General features: G+C 39.6%; 1 protein-coding gene across 6 annotated transcripts in view; it reads right to left on the bottom strand.

The window, feature by feature from the left end:
• Window positions 1–6,825: 6,825 nt before the first annotated feature.
• The window catches only part of cacna1ib (calcium voltage-gated channel subunit alpha1 Ib), a 121,318-nt gene continuing 110,324 nt past the window's right edge, over window positions 6,826–17,819 (bottom strand). For 5 of the 6 annotated variants that reach the window (XM_077524688.1, XM_077524689.1, XM_077524692.1 and 2 more), the window contains 6 exons: window positions 17,105–17,542; window positions 16,024–16,158; window positions 15,832–15,966; window positions 15,597–15,762; window positions 14,549–14,718; window positions 6,826–10,671 (listed from right to left, as the gene is read on the bottom strand). In XM_077524688.1, coding sequence (XP_077380814.1) covers window positions 10,306–10,671; window positions 14,549–14,718; window positions 15,597–15,762; window positions 15,832–15,966; window positions 16,024–16,158; window positions 17,105–17,542 — 1,410 coding nt within the window. In that variant the 3' untranslated portion in view covers window positions 6,826–10,305. The remainder of the gene's footprint in view (window positions 10,672–14,548; window positions 14,719–15,596; window positions 15,763–15,831; window positions 15,967–16,023; window positions 16,159–17,104; window positions 17,543–17,819) is intronic. The other variant, XM_077524694.1, reaches the window with a different exon arrangement.

Below are 17,819 nucleotides of genomic sequence, written 5' to 3'. Positions count from 1 at the left end.
AAAAAAGCTCGTTAACTTCAAATTACCTCCTCCAGGGTTGAAGGCTCGGAGCGTCGTTGGAAGTGAAGAATTCCATCTGCGCGTGACCTTTTTCGGGGCCTCACCTGAGATGGCGTGTGCGCTCGACCGAGCGCGGAGGGCAAAGGTGGAGGTCGGGTTTAACGAGGTCCAGCCTGAGCGCAGACTTCCCATGCGAGTGGGAATAGAAAGTTGGACGCTTTCTCCCCAAAATCTCATTTGGGCCCGACTTGGGATGAGTCGGGCGGGGACAAGCAGACAGATTCAAAGAGCGAGCGCTCACGCTAGGTCAAATTTCATCCACATGCAGAATTTCACTTTAGAGGTCCTGAAATCCAAGAAAAACACAAACAAAGCAAACAAGCTGATCTGGTGACATTTTAAGGAAAAAAGTGTGTAAAAATGCTGAATGCAGTTTTACCAGGTTGCGTTTACATTGCTGCCGATTCTGGATCTAATCTGGATCTGAGCAAGTCATTGATATTGGATCAAATTGTTGAATGAAAATGTTCTATTTTCCACGTTTTGAAAATTCCCAATATGAGAAGGTGTTTTACACTATTCATTTACAATTATTATTATTATTTATATTATTTGGAAATATTTTAATATATTTATATCCATAAAACATTGATCATGTAAAATGTAAAAAAAAATCAATAAATACATTTTCACATTATTGAAAAAAAATATTTGCAATATTTTTTATATCCATTCAACATTGAAAATGTTCATTTTATTGTACTATTTTGAAATGTGTCCCACCCCCCCAAAAGGAATGTGCTAAAATTATTCAATAAAAAACATTTAAAAATAAATACTATGTGCTGTATTTTTGTTTTGAAATGTTCATTTAAATATTTCTAAAATTTCATACAATAATATTTGTGTTTTTAAATTGAAAAATATGTTTTAAAATATTAATTTAATTTTTTTAGATTATTTGTTAGATGACCCTAGAATGACATATATATATATATATATATATATATATATATATATATATATATATATATATATAATTTTTCTAATATATTTTCCATCAACAAAACATAAAATGAAATAATTGAGTCTAATCATTATTAGCTTTAAGCATCACATAATCAGATGAAAGACTAAAATCTATCAAACCTGTCTTTCATTTTCCATGTCTGATTTTTAATTATTCATTCAAATAAGAAAAACCCCCCAACATGTTTTTAATGAGATGTCACAGCCAGGAAACGACAAGATTACGTTCCCTTTCTCGTTCGTTATCATCTGCGTGAGTGTCAGCTCACGCCGGTTAGAAAGTTCGGATGTCAGCCATTGTTAAATGAAAAATATGAATAAATTGCAAGCTGCCGAGGTATCTTTCCCTCCGGATTATCCACCTTCACCCTGAGAGGAGGAACGTTTATTTATTTTTTAATATTATTAATTATTATTATTATTATTATTATTATTATTATTTATTTATTTATTTATGTATTTATTTTGGTCGTCATCTTGGAGGTGATGAGTGGACTGAGCCTTCAAGCTTATGTCATACATTTATATTAATAAATATATACAGTACATTGCATGTATGGCAAACATACTTTTTTTTTTTTTTTATTCAACGAGCGCTTGTCGATGTTGACGCATCGTAAAACGTGGATGGATCCGCACTTGATGTTTTTTTTTTTTTTTTTGGAGAAGCCTTGTCGACGAGTGATGACAGTAATGACTTGATCAAAAGCGTCGAGGGAAACGGAAATAACGAGCAAAGAGCGATTGACTTTGACTGGCAGTTTGCCGGCGAGCGCCGGGCCTCCGTCACCGTGACAACCGAAACACGACGTGAAGAGCGCGCTCGGTTTGTCAAAGCAATCATCGTTTGCGGGGTGAAGGCGGCGGATGATACTCTACTCGCTCATCCAGGAAATGCAGGAACACGTGACTTGATCGTCAACACGATTATGGGATAGCGACATCAGTCTGCTGCTGCTAGAGCGCCGACTAGAACAACGAGAACAGACCTTTGAACAGGATACGTCATACTAGGCTGAAAATGTGAATAATGAAATAATTGGTTTAAAGCATATATATATATATATATATATATATATATATATATATATATATATGTCGTTTCCCTCATTGAGTTGAAATGAAGGACCTGCAAGCAGCTCACATCTGGACAGGCGTGCACGGGCATCATTAAACGGGCTTACGGGGGCGCAGGCGTGTCGGAGACGGAGTTTGTCGTTCCTTCCTGCTCTCGAGCCAACATCGCCAATTAAATGGGGTAGGATAGCGTTCAAAATCAATCAAAAGTTTTTTTTTTTTTTTGCTCTGACAGAGAAGAAGATCAGGGATTAAACATCCAGTCTGATCTCTGATAGACAAAAAAAAAAAAAAAAAAAGGGCTTCTGTTGCTAAATGTACAACAAAAATTCCTGAAACTTTTTGTTAAAATCAATTACAATTTAAAAAAAAAAAAAAGGACCTTTTTTTTCAAAATAATAGTTTTTTGGGCTTTGATTTTTTTTTTTGACAATTTTAATTCGTGTTTTTCAAAGTTGTTTTTTTGTGTTGTTTTATGGAATATTTTTTTTTTTCTGTTTGTATTGGGATATTTTTTCTGTCTTTTTTTTTCTGTCTGAGTTTATTTAAGTTTTTCTGTTTGGGAATTTTTTTCCTTTTTTTTTTTTTTTTTTTTAATATTTTTGTCTGTTTTATGAAATATGTATTTTTAAATGACAGGAAAAAATACATAAAGCAGGGGGACAAAATTTCAAAAACAGAAAAAAAAGATCAAAAACAGAAAAAAAAATTCATAAAACAGAAAAAAATTAAATTGAAAATCTGGAGATTAAAAAAATAAATAAATAAATTGATTATTTTTCATTTTAATATTGTTAAATATTAAAATAAAACCAGCACTCTTTAAGAGTCATTTGGGAATGTACAGTTTCATTTGTTGCACAATACTTTTTTTTTAAACCTTGAACTTTCCAAATATTCATATATAAAACTAATACTAAAACTAATAAACAACTAAACTAAACCAAAAAATAATATGAAATGAAAACAACCCGCTCTCATTAAAATAAACTGAATATGGAAAAACAAGACTTTTAAAAATCTTTTTAAAAACATTTTTAAAATCTTGAACTTGCCAAATATTCCATATATAAATCTAACACTAAAACTAATAAACTAAACTCAGAAAAAAAACCTAACAACTTCATTTAATTAAAATGAACTGAATATATATAAAAAAACAAACAAAATTGAAAACAAAATAAAATCTAACTATCATGAAAAGTGTCAAACTTACATTCGAGTAAACTCGCCAACCTTCTCGGACATCAAAGGCGATGATGATGTCACGTCACGGCCTCGTCTCACGCGGACAAACGCTAATTGGTCGCCGAGGTCTCTCCCGTCCGTCGCCTTCCGTCTCCACCTCTGGAGCATCTGCTTCGTTACCGGCCGCCATCTGCCGCCTGCGGCTGGGCAGAAAGTCGGTCGGCGACTCGAGAGCGCCGCTGGCCAATTTCCCCGGAATTCCTCCATCCCTCGATGGCGGCGCCATTAATGTTGACGTAAAAAAACGCGAGCGTTCTCGCCCACCGAGTGGGGCCGCAAATGTCTCCTGTTGTTTTATTCATGAAAGCGATCGCAGGGTGCCAACGTTTTGTTTTGGCGTTAGACTGTTTATTGAAGTGCTCATTTTGTCCACTTTGAGGCTTTTTAATCATTTATGGGGGATGAATTGGCTGTTTCAAACGCTCGCTCACAATCTTCAGAGTGCTAAATGCTGCTGCTCAAGTGCTAACTAGAATGCTGGCTTGTTTTTTTTTTCACATCTTCCAAAGAAGCTGTCGTGTTTTAGGATCACTGAATTTCTTTTTTTTTTTTTTTTTTTTTAACAAGCAGTAACAACAAATTTCAGAGGATTTCCAGAATGCTGCTGCTCGAGCGTTGACTAGAATGCCGGATTTATCTTTTTCCATTTCCAATAAACTAGTCACTTGGCGTTTTAGGATTATTTTAGGATTATTTTAGGATCATTTTTTCTAGAATGTTGCTGCCCGAGTGCTAACTAGAAGGCTGGCTTCTTCTTTTTTTCTTTTTTTTGTCATATCTTCCAAAGAAATGATGGCTGTCATGTTTTAGGATCACTGATGAATTTCTTTTTCTTTTTCTTTTTCTTTTTTTTTTTTTAAACAAGAAGTAACAGAAAATTTCAGAGGATTTCCAGAATGCTGCTGCTCGAGCGTTGACTAGAATGCCGGATTTATCTTTTTCCATTTCCAATAAACTGAGGACTTGACGTTTTACGATTATTTTTTCCCCCCCAAGTAGCACCAACAGAACTCTGAGGATCTCCAGAATGCTGCTGCCCGAGTGCTAAATAGAATGTTGTTTTTTTTTTATTATTATTTTTTTTATGTCTTCCAAAGAAATGAGGGCTGTCGTGTTTTAGGATCGCTAAATTTCTTTTTTTTAACAAGCAGTAACAACAAATTTCAGAGGATTTCCAGAATGCTGCTGCTCGAGTGTTGACTAGAATGCCGGATTTATCTTTTTTTTTTTTATCTTTTTCCATTTCCAATAAACTGAGGACTTTTTACGATTATTTTTTTTCCCCCAAGTAGCACCAACAGAACTGTGAGGATCTCCAGAATGCTGCTGCCCGAGTGCTAACTAGAATGCTTTTTTTTTTTATTATTATTTTTTTTTATGTCTTCCATAGAAATGAGGGCTGTCGTGTTTTAGGATCGCTAAATTTCTTTTTTTTAACAAGCAATAACAGCAAATTTCAGAGGATTTCCAGAATGCTGCTGCCCGAGTGCTGACTAGAATGCCGGATTTATCTTTTTCATTTCTAAAAAACTGGTGACTTGGCATTTTAGGATCATTTTTTTTTTCACGAGTAGCACCAGCACAATTCTGAGGATCTCCAGAATGCTGCTGCCCGAGTGCTGACTAGAATGCCGGATTTATGCCTTTCATATTGAGCAAAGTGGTGACTTGATGCTTTTTGGATTGTTAACATTCTCTTTTGCTGTTACTGTTGCTGCTCAAGTGCTGAATGGAATTAGATGGACTTTTTCGGATAAATAAATTTTCTTCATTTGCTCCAGCAAGTTTCTAAAATGCTGCGACTCGAGTACTGGCTAGAAGTACAAAGATAGGTTTATGTGTTTTTTTGTTTTGTTTTTTTTTTAAGAAATGTCTGCCGAGTTGCACTAGTCGGTCTTTGAAAGGCTGCAGAACAGAGTCCTGCTCCTGCTTGAGTACTGCTCAAGCGCTGCCTAGAAGTAGAAGGGCTGTTTTGACCAATAAATTAGCCTAGTTGGGCTTCGATAAAAGCAGCTTTGGGACTTTATGACCGTGAGAAAATGTGGGCATTTATTTTAGCCTTCGAGCAACTTCCTTTCCTTCTTTCATTGTCGTGCCTCGTTTCACATCAGCGCTCGAGCGTTGCGGCACACTCGACGGGGGAGGCTGGGACGGTAATTACACGGCCCCGCCTCTTGAGATTGCGCCGCGCATATTAAGCTGCTAACTCTGCGGCAAGCTTGTAAATACACACTTATTAAATTTAAAAACAATACACAATGGACAAAAAAAATAAAAATGCAACCGTCTTTGGTAACCGTTCAAAATTATTTGGTTTCTTGCGCCGATGAAGAATGATAGCACTTGCAAGTTTGTTAAAAGTTGTGATTGGACGAAATCATCATCATCAAAAAAATAGAAATAAAGTGTAACGTCCTTTTCCTGCAAATGTTCTAGGTATTTGATGCAACATAATTCAGTTCAGGCAAAAGTTGCTGCTGCTCGAGTGCTGATTAGAATCAGCAGGGTGACCTTTTTTTTTTTTTTTTTTTTTTTTTTTTTTAATTAAATAAATGTACTTAGTTTGCACTATCAACTAACTATATATAAGTTTCTGACAGTCTCTATAACACTGCTGCTCGAGTGCTGAACAGAAGTAGGTGAAATGTGTATACATTTTTTTTTTTTTAAATCTATGTTGCTGCTCGAGTGCTGACTAGAAATATGAGGAATGTTTTTGGCAAAGTCACTCACGCAGTTTGCACCATCAAGGCTCTGCAAATTTCCAAAATGCTGCGGCTCAAGTACTGACTAGAACTAGCAGTATATATATTTTTTTTAAACAAAGAATGGCTTACTGGCTTTAAATTGTGTACCTACATAATTTACATTTTAAATGCAGCACCAGCAAATCCGTGAAATGTTCCATAGTGCTGCTGCTCGAGTGCTTACTAGAACTAAGATTACTTTTTTTTTTGTTACAAACAAATTGTAAAAAGTATCTGAAACTCTCCCGAATGCCGCTACTCCCGTTCAAGTGCTGACTAGAACTAGGCGAACTATATCTTTTTTTTTGATAGATGAATTTACTTTGTTTTCACAATTAAGGAAGGCCTCCAAAATGCTGCTGCTCGAGTGCTGAATAGAACTACCATCACTACTTTTTTTTTTTTTTTTTTAAACAAACAAATGTGCTTACTGTAATTTGAACAAGCAACTCTCTGACAGTCCTGAATACTACTGCTGCCCAAGTGTCGAATAGAACTAGCAGGACTATGTGTTGTCTCGGCTGCCGCTCGAGCGCTGACCGGAACTATGAGACGCAATGCGTCGGAATGTCGGAAAAAAAATGGGCCGGAGGCGGTCGGCTACTGAAAAGTTCGTTTTATCTGACACCAGAGTGACATTCAGAAAAAAAACGGAAACGGAACCGCACATGCAATTTGGGGGGATGGAAGTGGGGGGGGGTGTCTGCTGGATGTGGGGGGATTTGAGGGGGGTGGTGGGGGTGAATGGATACACATCACATGTAACACAACAGCATCCTTTCTGTGACCTTTCAATCCCACTGGCATTTTTTTTTTTTAAATTCTATTACATAAATATAATCTTCTCTATTCTCAGACGTCTAACTGTACAGCTACGATAACATATTGCATATCTCCAAAGTGTGTGTGTCGGGGGGTGGGGGGGGTCTTTTTTGGGGGGACTCAATACTTATTTAATACTCGGGGCCGATGATGACGTCTCCGCTACAAAACAGTGTTGACATCTCTACACCAAACTTACACGCGTGTCCACCTGATGTCTATACAATGGCACCTGGCAAAAAACAACAACAAAAAAACCCAAAACAAATTCGGCCAGGAGGATCGGACCAGAACCGACAAGCCGCCAGGCAGCGAAAACAGATCGACGAGACAAATGAGAATCATTTGTTCGGCGCCGCTTGCCGTCGTCCGTTCGTTCTCTTGCTACACGTCGGCCGACCTGAGTCAAATAAGAGTTTAGAAAAGCAAAATAGACCGTTGGGTTGAACTTGATAGCCTTAAAGAAGACATATTATGTAAAAAAAAAAATAATAATAATTCTACTCTGCTCGAGTGTTGACTAGAACTACAATTTCAATGGATACATTTGTTTCGTTGAACTATAAAAGTGGTGGCACTAGGAAGTCTTTAAAGCTCCATTCGGCTGCTGCTCGAGTGATGACTCAAATTAAGAAGACTTTTTTTTTTTTTTTTTTTTTTATTAATATATTTACTTAGTTGAACTATAAAACTAGGATCACGGCTACGTCTCTGAAAAGTCTCCATCTGCTCCAGAATTCCGTTACTCAAGTGCCGACTAAAACTAGGACAACTCTGGACATTTTTTTTTTTCTGTCGCAAATAATCTTATTTAGTTTGACATTTATTAAGTGGCAGTAACCAGCAAGTCACTTAAATCTGCGCCAGGATGCTGCTACTCAAGTGGTGACTAGAACTAGTGCGAGTTTTAAAATAAGAAATATATTGTGTTGGGACAGTATAATGCCTCTGTAAGTCTTTTGAATGCTGCTGCTGCTGCTGCTATTCAAATGATGACTATAACTACGACTGTCATGACTAGGGTCATGAAAGGGTTATGTTTACTGTCATGACTAGGGTCATGAAAGGGTTATGCTTACTGTCGTGACTTGGGTCATGTAAGGATTATGTTTACTGTCATGACTAGAGTCATGAAAGGGTTATGTTTACTGTCATGACTAGGATCATGTAAGGGTTATGTTTACTGTCATGAATAGGATCATGAAAGGGTTATGCTTACTGTCGTGACTTGGGTCATGTAAGGGTTATGTTTACTGTCATGACTAGGGTCATGTAAGGGTTATGTTTACTGTCATGACTAGGGTCATGTAAGGGTTATGTTTACTGTCATGACTAGAGTCATGAAAGGGTTATGCTTATTGTCGTGACTAGTGTCATGTAAGGGTTATGTTTACTGTCATGACTAGGGTCATGCAAGGGTTATGTATGGGTCATGACCGTGAGGTCAAGTGTCTGTTTTGAACTGATGTAACCAGCATCTAGTTTCAACTGGTAAGACGCCATGTGATGTCAAGAATGTTTCATCTCTTTATCTGGTCAACAGCCAATCCGATCGATTCGCTGTCTATATAAGCCCAAGTCTCTGAAAGAGTCTATATTTGGTCCAGAATGCTTTTGCCTGAGTACTGACAATTTTTTAAAGTACATTTTTCTGAATGTATTAAAAAATCCCTTTTCCATAATATGTCTCCTTTAAAATGCAAAAAAAAAAAAAAACATAGCAGAAAGTCCACCATTGGTGCATGGAGCAAGTCTGAAGACAGCCAACAGGGGGCGCAACACAGGACAACTAAAACGAGCAAAGACGTAAAACTCGCCAGGAAACGTGTATAAAACTTTTTTGGACCTCAGGTGGGATGGAGATCAAATTCCACGCAGCCCCTTGACGCCCTACCTGCAGTTAAAAACGCCACGTTCGGGCATCAAAGACTGATGCAAACAGTATTTGGCCCATGCCTGCGCTCTTTTTAATCGCACATTTTTAGCCCTTTTTGCGGGTATGCGGGCACGGCCGGGGAGCCCAACTTGTTTTTTTTAGTAGTCCACGTTCAGACTCTACAAGCTCCGAACTCCTTTTCCACCAAGAAGCAGTCTGGTATGATTCTACAAACGCATCAATTTGGATTTTCCTTGTCCAAAGTCTCAACTTAGCTATGAAGGAAGTCAAACATACCGAAATTTAATTTTGGGATCCCGTTGTCCAAAACTGCTACTAACTGTGAAGGAAGCGGAAGGTCCTGATATATATTACTGATCCAAAGTACTTTTAGAAGACACCGAAGACCTGTTTCTACCATGCAAGCAGTACATTTTGGTTCGTGTTCATTTTGGTTTCCATTTGTCAGAGTTTGAACCTAACCATGAGTGATGTAAAAGTTACTGATGCATATAACTGATCTGAACCGTGTGTATGGTTTCACCTGACAAAGACACTGAAAATCGGTTTCCACAAAGCAGCAATCAGGTTTTGGTTCAGTTAAATACAAGTTCATTTGAACATCCGTTTTTTAAAAAGTCTTTAACTCTGATGGAAACCAAAAGGTACCAAAATAATTGAGACGCTTTAAGTGGTTCATTTTTAGACCAGACGGACTCCAAATTCCTGATTCCACAAAGCAGCGATTCAGTCTGGTACCGTATACGTTCATTTGGGTTTGTGTTACGCAAAGTCTCTATGAGACTACCGGAGACTCTACCAGAGATTCTAGCTCACCGCTAGTCAAAAAATCCGGCAAATTACTGATCTGAACCACTTTCAGACCCGCCGAAATCTGAAGACCTGTTTGCACCAAGCAGCAGTACGGTTTGGTTTTCATTTCGCCAAAGTTTTTACCGAACCATGAATAAAGTGGAACATACCGTCCATTGCCAGTACTTGCCTGAAGTGTATGGTGAGGGTGTTGATTTACCGGCCATTCCACCAACTGGACCAGGCTACTTGGTGGAAATATGTCTTTGGAGGACAGACACGTGGGCATTCACGCACAAGATCACAGAGAATCACCTGGCAATGTCCCATACCTGACAGAATCCACCTGTCGGTCAATCCTGTTGTTAGCGACGATGCTCTAAAAATGTAGACACCGGCCGCAATCCAAGGCGGTTTCGGTTCAAACAACCACAGTCCCGAATCACTGATTAGATTCCACCGGCAGATTTTCGAAGCTTCAGGAACATTTTCCTGCTATCTACCAGAGCCCAAACCCGTTGTCCTAAACTCTTTGCCCGTCATCCCAGATTCGGGAAAAAACCGGTAGCTCTTAAGACGACCGATCCCGAGCGGCCGAGCGACAGAGAACAGACGGTCCATAGACGAGAGATTTGGTTCATCACAGAACGAGTTGGAAGAGTTCCGAGCATGGTGGGATGGCAAAAAAAAGTTTCATCTGTTCTTCCGGCAGTTTGCGTCCCTTTCCCGACTGCTTTGTGCGTTTGTTTGCTGACAGGTCAGCGAGAGGCTGCTGAGGGCGTCGGAACGATTCTCCCCCGAGTTTTGGTCGGGGTGCTCCGCAGAGTCTTGTTGTTGGCGGCCGGGGCTCCTCTGGAGTCCTTTGATGGCCTGGAAGTTGGAAGCGGAGCCACGGTTCTTTGGCGTAGTATGGTCTAGCTTCAGGTTTGATGGGAGGCACTGAGGATCCAGATGCCGAGTTGGTGAGACGCTGAACACGATGCCTTCCTCTAGCGCCACCTGCAGGCTGCCCTCAGGACTTCCAGCGGCCGAAGATGACGAGTCGCTCTGGGGCAGGTGCTGCATACAGAGAAGCGAGTTTACTTCCAAGTTCGGACCTCTGCCAAGGCCAAACAAGACCGATGGGTGATACCGTTCCGTTCCCTTCTGGATCTAGGCCAACAATGATTAGCTTCTTCCTTGGCCCGTGTTTTTGTGAATGATGTAATCTGATGTAATCTTGCCAACGAAGTAATAAGCAGGTAAACAAAGCAAGCAATGAAGAAATGCAATGAATGAAAACATTGATTAAGCTGATTGGACAAAGGACGGACAAGCAAGTGAATAGACTTACAAATTAACAAGTAAACAAACAGACTGACCAATTAACAAATTAAGGAGCTAATGAGCAGGGAAGCTAAAGTATAAGTGAAGGAACTTGTCAGTGAGCAAACAAATAAATAAACAATCTAAATAGCCAATGTACAAAATAAAGCACATAAAGAGAACTACCAAAAGAGCAAATAAATGAGAACGAACAAACAGACAAAAAAAAAAAATAATGACGAATGAGCTAATGAACAAACATAGAAACTAACAAGCTAACTAACTGACAAGCAAACATATAACCACTAGCCAACCAAACTATAAATCAACAAAACAAAACCGAAACTAGCAAACAAACGCACAAATTAGCCAGTGTACAAACAGGCAAAAATGAAAACAAACATCCAAAAAAATAATAATAATGATGAATGAGCTAATGAACAAACATAGAAACTAACAACAAGCTAACTAACTGACAAGCAAACATATAACCACTACCCAACCAAACAATAAATCAACAAAACAAAACCGAAACTAGCAAACAAACGCACAAATTAGCCAGTGTACAAACAGGCAAAAAAAAAAAAAAGATGAATGAGCTAATGAACAAACAAGGAAACTAACAAGAAGCTAACTAACTGACAAGCAAACATATAACCACTTGCCAACCAAACAATAAATCAACAAAACAACACCAAAACTAGCAAACAAACGTACAAATTACCCAGCGGACAAACAGGCAAAATCACTGAATTCACTATGTCAAATGAATGACCAACTGACCAAAACAAGATTTAAGGCGTAAACGAGCAAACGCCCAAGCTAGCTAGCTAGCTAGCTAACTAACTAAAGCGTATCAAACAACGAAAAGTACGAACAAAACAGCTTTTAAATAATCACATCCACTGAATGAACGGAATAACGACAACATGGTTGCAATACATACATATTTCCATTACATTTTTTAAAATATGACCTTAATTTGTTTGGTAGCATAGGCTACTTGGTTTTAGCGTCATGAATTAGAGGGGTGTAAGGGGGGTCTCCTCAGTCACAAATAATTTCTATCGACGATATTGTCAAAGTGCTCTTGTTGACTTGTAGCATGAAGGTCAGTGGGGTCTAAAGAGAGGTGATATCAGGAAGGCGGGGGGGGGGTGGGGTTATTGGTGCAAAAACAATTCAAAGCGGACAAGCAGGGGTGGGAAGAAAAGGGCTTCAGAAACCAAAGAATAAACCCCCGCGAGAGATGTAACGAGATTAAGGAAAAACATGATAACCGGAGAGGAAGAATGCAAACGCAAGCGCGAGCCAAAAAACGACGGCAGCCAACAAAGCTGAGCGGCAGCCATGCTAATTAGCTCGGCGCCGCTGAGCGCTACCGGATCACAGAGGCACTGAGCTTCACAAAGCCACCAGGTAGAGAGAGAGAGAGTGAGGGATGGGTCGCCATGGATACACAAGAACTAAAAAAGACCAGGAGCTCTTTGTTCTTGATTCGCACACACGCCAACGGAGGGAAGCGAGTCAACGTGGATACAACTTGGATTATTAGGTGAGGCAATGTTAATAATAATTAAAGCTAAGTTGGGAGGCGCCAAGAACTCGATGTGAGTGCAACTGACAACGCAAACGGTAATCGGAAAATCTCTGGGGCCAAATTGGAAATGACTGCTTCAAGCCATTATGGCAGACTTCCTGTTTCTTTTCAGTCATGACTTCTTGAGACTTTTTTTTTTTTTGTGGGTCTACTGATGATAGAGATCTCGACCAAATTTTGTTGCTAAGGGAAACTGGCTGAATTTTCGCAGAAAGCAAAACACAATTAAGTGTTAATGGTGAACGCGGCGGTTCAAATTTTGCTACAAAAATTTCAACCACACACAATAACCAAAACACAAATGGTTTACAAGTTAGAGTCACACGGATGTCAATTATGCATGGTTTAAATTTGGTAGCACTCACACAAAATATCTAAGAGGAGTTGGTTTTTGAATTGCCCCTGAAAAAAAAAGTCAAAATTACCCTAAAATTCAAAACAAATAGACTTCATTCAATGCATCACTTTGTGAGACATTTTTGGTAGGTCTTCCAATGATCGACATGACCACCAAATTTCATGTTGCTGAGGAGAATTGGCCTACCAGTTTTTTTTTTTCACACTAGGGGACAAAATTAACCAAAAATGGCAATTTCAAACATTCATGGCCTCTTGAGACTTTTTTTGTGGGTCTACTGATGATAGAGATCTTGACCAAATTTTGTTGCTAAGGGAAACTGGCTCTGGGGGCAGAATTTTCGCAGAAAGCAAAACACAATTAAGTGTTAATGGTGAACGCGGCGGTTCAAATTTTGCTACAAAAATTTCAACCACACACAATAAGCAAAACACAAATGGTTTACAAGTTAGAGTCACACGGATGTCAATTATGCATGGTTTAAATTTGGTAGCACTCACACAAAATATCTAAGAGGAGTTGGTTTTTGAATTGCCCCTGAAAAAAAACGTCAAAATTACCCTAAAATTCAAAACAAATAGACTTCATTCAATGCATGACTTTGTGAGACTTTTTTTTGGTGGGTTTTCCAATGATTGACGTGACCACCAAATTTCATGTTGCTGAGGAGAATTGGCCTACCATTTTTTTTTTTTCACACTACTGGACAAAATTAACCTAAAATGGCAATTTCAAACATTCATGGCCTCTTGAGCCTTTTTTTATTTTGCGGGTCTCCTAATGATAAACAAACTTGATGTGTCTTTTACAGAATGAGAAAACAATATCAAAATTACCCTAAAATCCAAACCAAATAGATTTCATTTAATGCATGGCTTCATGATACATTTTTGTGGGTCTCCCAATGATTGACATGACCACCTAATTTCATGTTGCTGAGGAGAATTGGCCTACGAGCTTTTTATTTTATTTTTTTAAACACTAGAGGACAAATTAACCTAAAAATGACAATTTCAATCATTCATGGCTTCTTGAGACTTTTTTGTGGGTCTCCTAATGACAAACAGAGTTGATGTGTCTTTTAACAGAATAAGAAAAAAAAATGTCAAAATTACTGTAAAATTCAAACCAAATAGACTTCATTTAATGCACGGCTTCATGAGACATTTTTGTGGGTCTCCCAATGATCGACATGACCACCTAATTTCATGTTGCTGAGGGGAATTGGCCTACGAGCTGAATATATATATATATATATATATATATATATATATATATATATATATATATATATATCACGTGGGACAAAATTAACCTAAAATGGTCACTTCAAACATTCATGGCTTTGTGAGACTTTTTTTGTGGGCTACATAATGATATATGACTACCAAATTTTCTGCTGCTAAGCAAAACTGGTTTAAAGGAGGCGGAACTTTTGCAAAATCCAAGGGGGCGGAACTGAGCAAGTTACATCAAAGACTCCGAATGTAAACGTTCACCTGGATGAACACGCCTGCACAATTTTGTGAATTTTTGACCCTGGAAAAGCCCTCGTGAAGGATCCACGATGTCTCGACTAGTTTGACAAAATTGATGCGGATATTCAGCCCGTCACGTCATCCGTCCGTGCACACATACGCACACGTCAACCCGTCCGTCCGGCCTTTAAATACCCGCGAGTGCGTCGCCTCCTTGTTGGCTCCGGGTGAGCGGAGGGACGCCCAGGAGGCCATCCGGGACGGAGGCCCGTCTCCGGGGTTGGCGGCGGGGTGAAAGAAGTCAGCCGGGAGGTGGAAGGGCGGCGGAGACCTCGGGCCTCCATCCGTGCGGCGTACGCGCTCATCTGCAAACACAATCGAGCGTCGGCGGTTCACGTTTTGTTTGCCACGTCAGGTTTTGACAGGTCTCGGTTCTTATTTTTTTTACTCCCAAGTTTTGTATTATATCATGTTTTATAGTTTGCTGTTGATTCATGTCTCAGTTCCCTTCTCGTTTTATATTTTTGTTCTTTCACCTTTTGCTGTATCACGTTTCGCAATTTTTTTTTTTGTTTTTTTTTTGCTGCTTCACATTGCACGAATCACTTTTCGGCACTTTACATCGCATTAAATTCAAATTTACATCGCAAATTCTTGTGCGATTTTGCAGTTCCGTTGCTTCAAATTTAAATCGCCATTATGAAAAATCTCATTATTTGATGATTATTTATAAAGGGTCTGATGATGTAGCGACAGAAGAGTCGCATGTGTCCTGGTACCTGTGCGCAAGGTTATTATAGTTTTGGAATTACTCATTTGAGTTGGTTTTTCTTTTGTTTTGATTTTTTGTTTAATTTAGTTCATTTTAATTAGTTATACCAGCGGTTCTGTTAGTTTTAATTAATTAATTAATTAATTAATTTATTTATTTATTTAAAATAATTATTAGTTTTGATTTAGTTTTAGATTCAATATTAGTTTATTCATTTTTTTAAGTATCACTTGTGTGCATTATTTAATAAACATCATGGTAAAACGAAAAAAAAAAAACATTTTCTGAATTCCTACTAATTATAGTTAGTTTTAGTTAGTTTTGTCAAGATAAAATGTAGTTTCAGTTACTTTACGTTTTTTTTTTTTTTTTTTTTTTTAAAACATTTCGTTTTTATTTTATTTCATTAATGAAAACGTTTTCTGAATTTCACTTTGAGTGATTTTGTTAGTTTCCGTCAAGTAAAATAACCTGTGCTTTGTCGTTCCACCGAGGGCGGCCACAGGTGAGGATGGACGCCGGCCTCGTAAAGCTGGCGGACCGCCTCCCCTTTGTCTTCTTCTCCTCTGGAAGCATCCGGATGAGGGAGCCCCCCGTATTGCCCCTCGGTGGGCAACTCATCCGAACTGCTGCCGTCCTGAAGGAGAGGCGACACCGTGAGGACGGAGTACTGCGTGCGTGCGTGCGTGCGTGTACACGCGCGTACCTGGCTTCCTCCTATCAGCGTCTGGTAGCTGGCGTGTTCATCCAAGCTGAGATCATCGGGCAGTGCCGGAGACGACGATTTGTCAGACAGCTGCTCCGACATCAGCGAGGTCCGCTCCACCTCCGCCAGACGGACCTAAAGACGACATAGTAAACACCCCCCTAAATATGTGTTTGTGTGCGCGTACCGTACCTCCTGCGCGTGTCCATCACAGTCCTTGCAAACGGGGGAGTAATGATGGAAGACGGAGCCGGACAGGTTGTCGATCATGTCGCCTTCCATTGAGTCCTTGATCAGCAGAGACACGCTGTCCAGCCACTGGCTCTCCTTCAACACATTGTACATGATTTTTTGACATTTATTGTGTCGAAATATGGGGGAAATATATACAAAACCAACACAGAATTTTGTCTTTAAATTACAAAAAAAAAAAAAAAAAAAAAAAAAAAAAAAAAAAGAGACATACGAATAATTAATCACTCACATTTTTAGAACCAAATTCTAATTCTATGACCTTGTCGAATTTATACAATAACCAACTTTGCCACAGTATTCAGAAGGTATTCAAAATTAAAGAAGGCTGTTGCTATGGGTTACAAGTGACTTTAAAAAACAACAACAAAAAAAAACAATGATAAGTACGACCATAAAGAAAATGTGTGTTTCTGTTAAAGGGATACTTTACTTATTTAGCTTAATTTGATGCTCTCATTATTTTTCACGTACAATTAGTACCTTTAACTCATTTGTTCCCAAAGACGTATTTATGCGTTTTTTTTTGTTTTTTGTTTTTTTTACTGCTAGGGCTTTGATGCAGCCTCTGAACTGAACATATTTGCGAGTATGTTCGACCATATTTGCGAGTATGATCGAACACATTTGCGAGTATGTTCGAACATATTTGCGAGTATGTTTGAATATATTTGCGAGTATGTTCGAACATATTTGCGAGTATGATCGAACACATTTGCGAGTATGTTCGAACACATTTGCGAGTATGTTCGAACATATTTGCGAGTATGTTCGAACATATTTGCGAGTATGTTCAACCATATTTGTGAGTATGTTCGACCATATTTGCGAATATGATCGAACATATTTGCGAGTATGTTCGAACACATTTGCGAGTAAGTTAGAACATATTTGCGAGTATGTTCAAACGTATTTGCGAGTAAGTTCGAACATACTCGCCAGCCAAAAGTTTACTCCACATTGGCAGCTCTACGCTTCCGTACAATACATGAAAAATAATCAAACAGAATATTTTTTTTACCTGAGCAGGAGAATAAAGTCGACATCTGTGGTTGGTGTGTCCCTCCTGCGAACCACCACCGCCGCCTCCTCCTCCTCCGTCCTTTGGCACCGCCATCAAAGCCCCGCCGGGCCCCCCGCCGGCGCCCGCCGCGGCCGCCGCTCCTCCGCCCACCCCCGCGCCGGTTGCCCCCGCGATGGCCCCGATGCCGCCCATCATGCAGCACAGGCCGCCCTGGGCCAGCTCCAGCTCGATCTCGGCGTCCATCTCGGCGTCCTCCTGCGCCTCCTTGTTGGAGTCGTCCAGGTGCTTCATGAGGACGGCCACCACCACGTTGATGAGGACAAACTGAGCCGTCAGCACGAAGGACACGAAGTACAACGGCGAGATGAACTGGAGGCCCGCGTGGCAGCCGTAGTCGCCGAACGGACGCCCCGGAGGGCACTCGCGGAGGGTGTCCTGTGGGGGCGCGTCGGGAACAAGAAAATACTGCGACATTAAATAAGTGTGGAAAAAGTCAACATTAACATAATGATAATACAGGGAGTCCTAAGGCGTTTCGACTCCCCAACGGTTTCGCCCGGTCCGCCATTTTGGCTCCTGGTCTGCAGTGTTTTCCCCAGGTCCGCTATTTAGCGCTTAACTCATTCACTCCCAGCCATTTTCACAGAAGCAATTCAGTTCGCTCCCAGCTGTTTTACTGGATTTGGACTGATTTTGCAAGGCCCACAGAATA

Source organism: Festucalex cinctus, chromosome 6 (genome assembly GCF_051991245.1).
Source record: "Festucalex cinctus isolate MCC-2025b chromosome 6, RoL_Fcin_1.0, whole genome shotgun sequence".
In the NCBI taxonomy this organism is placed as follows: Eukaryota; Metazoa; Chordata; class Actinopteri; order Syngnathiformes; family Syngnathidae; genus Festucalex; species Festucalex cinctus.
This window is presented reverse-complemented; position numbering and strand designations above follow the sequence as displayed.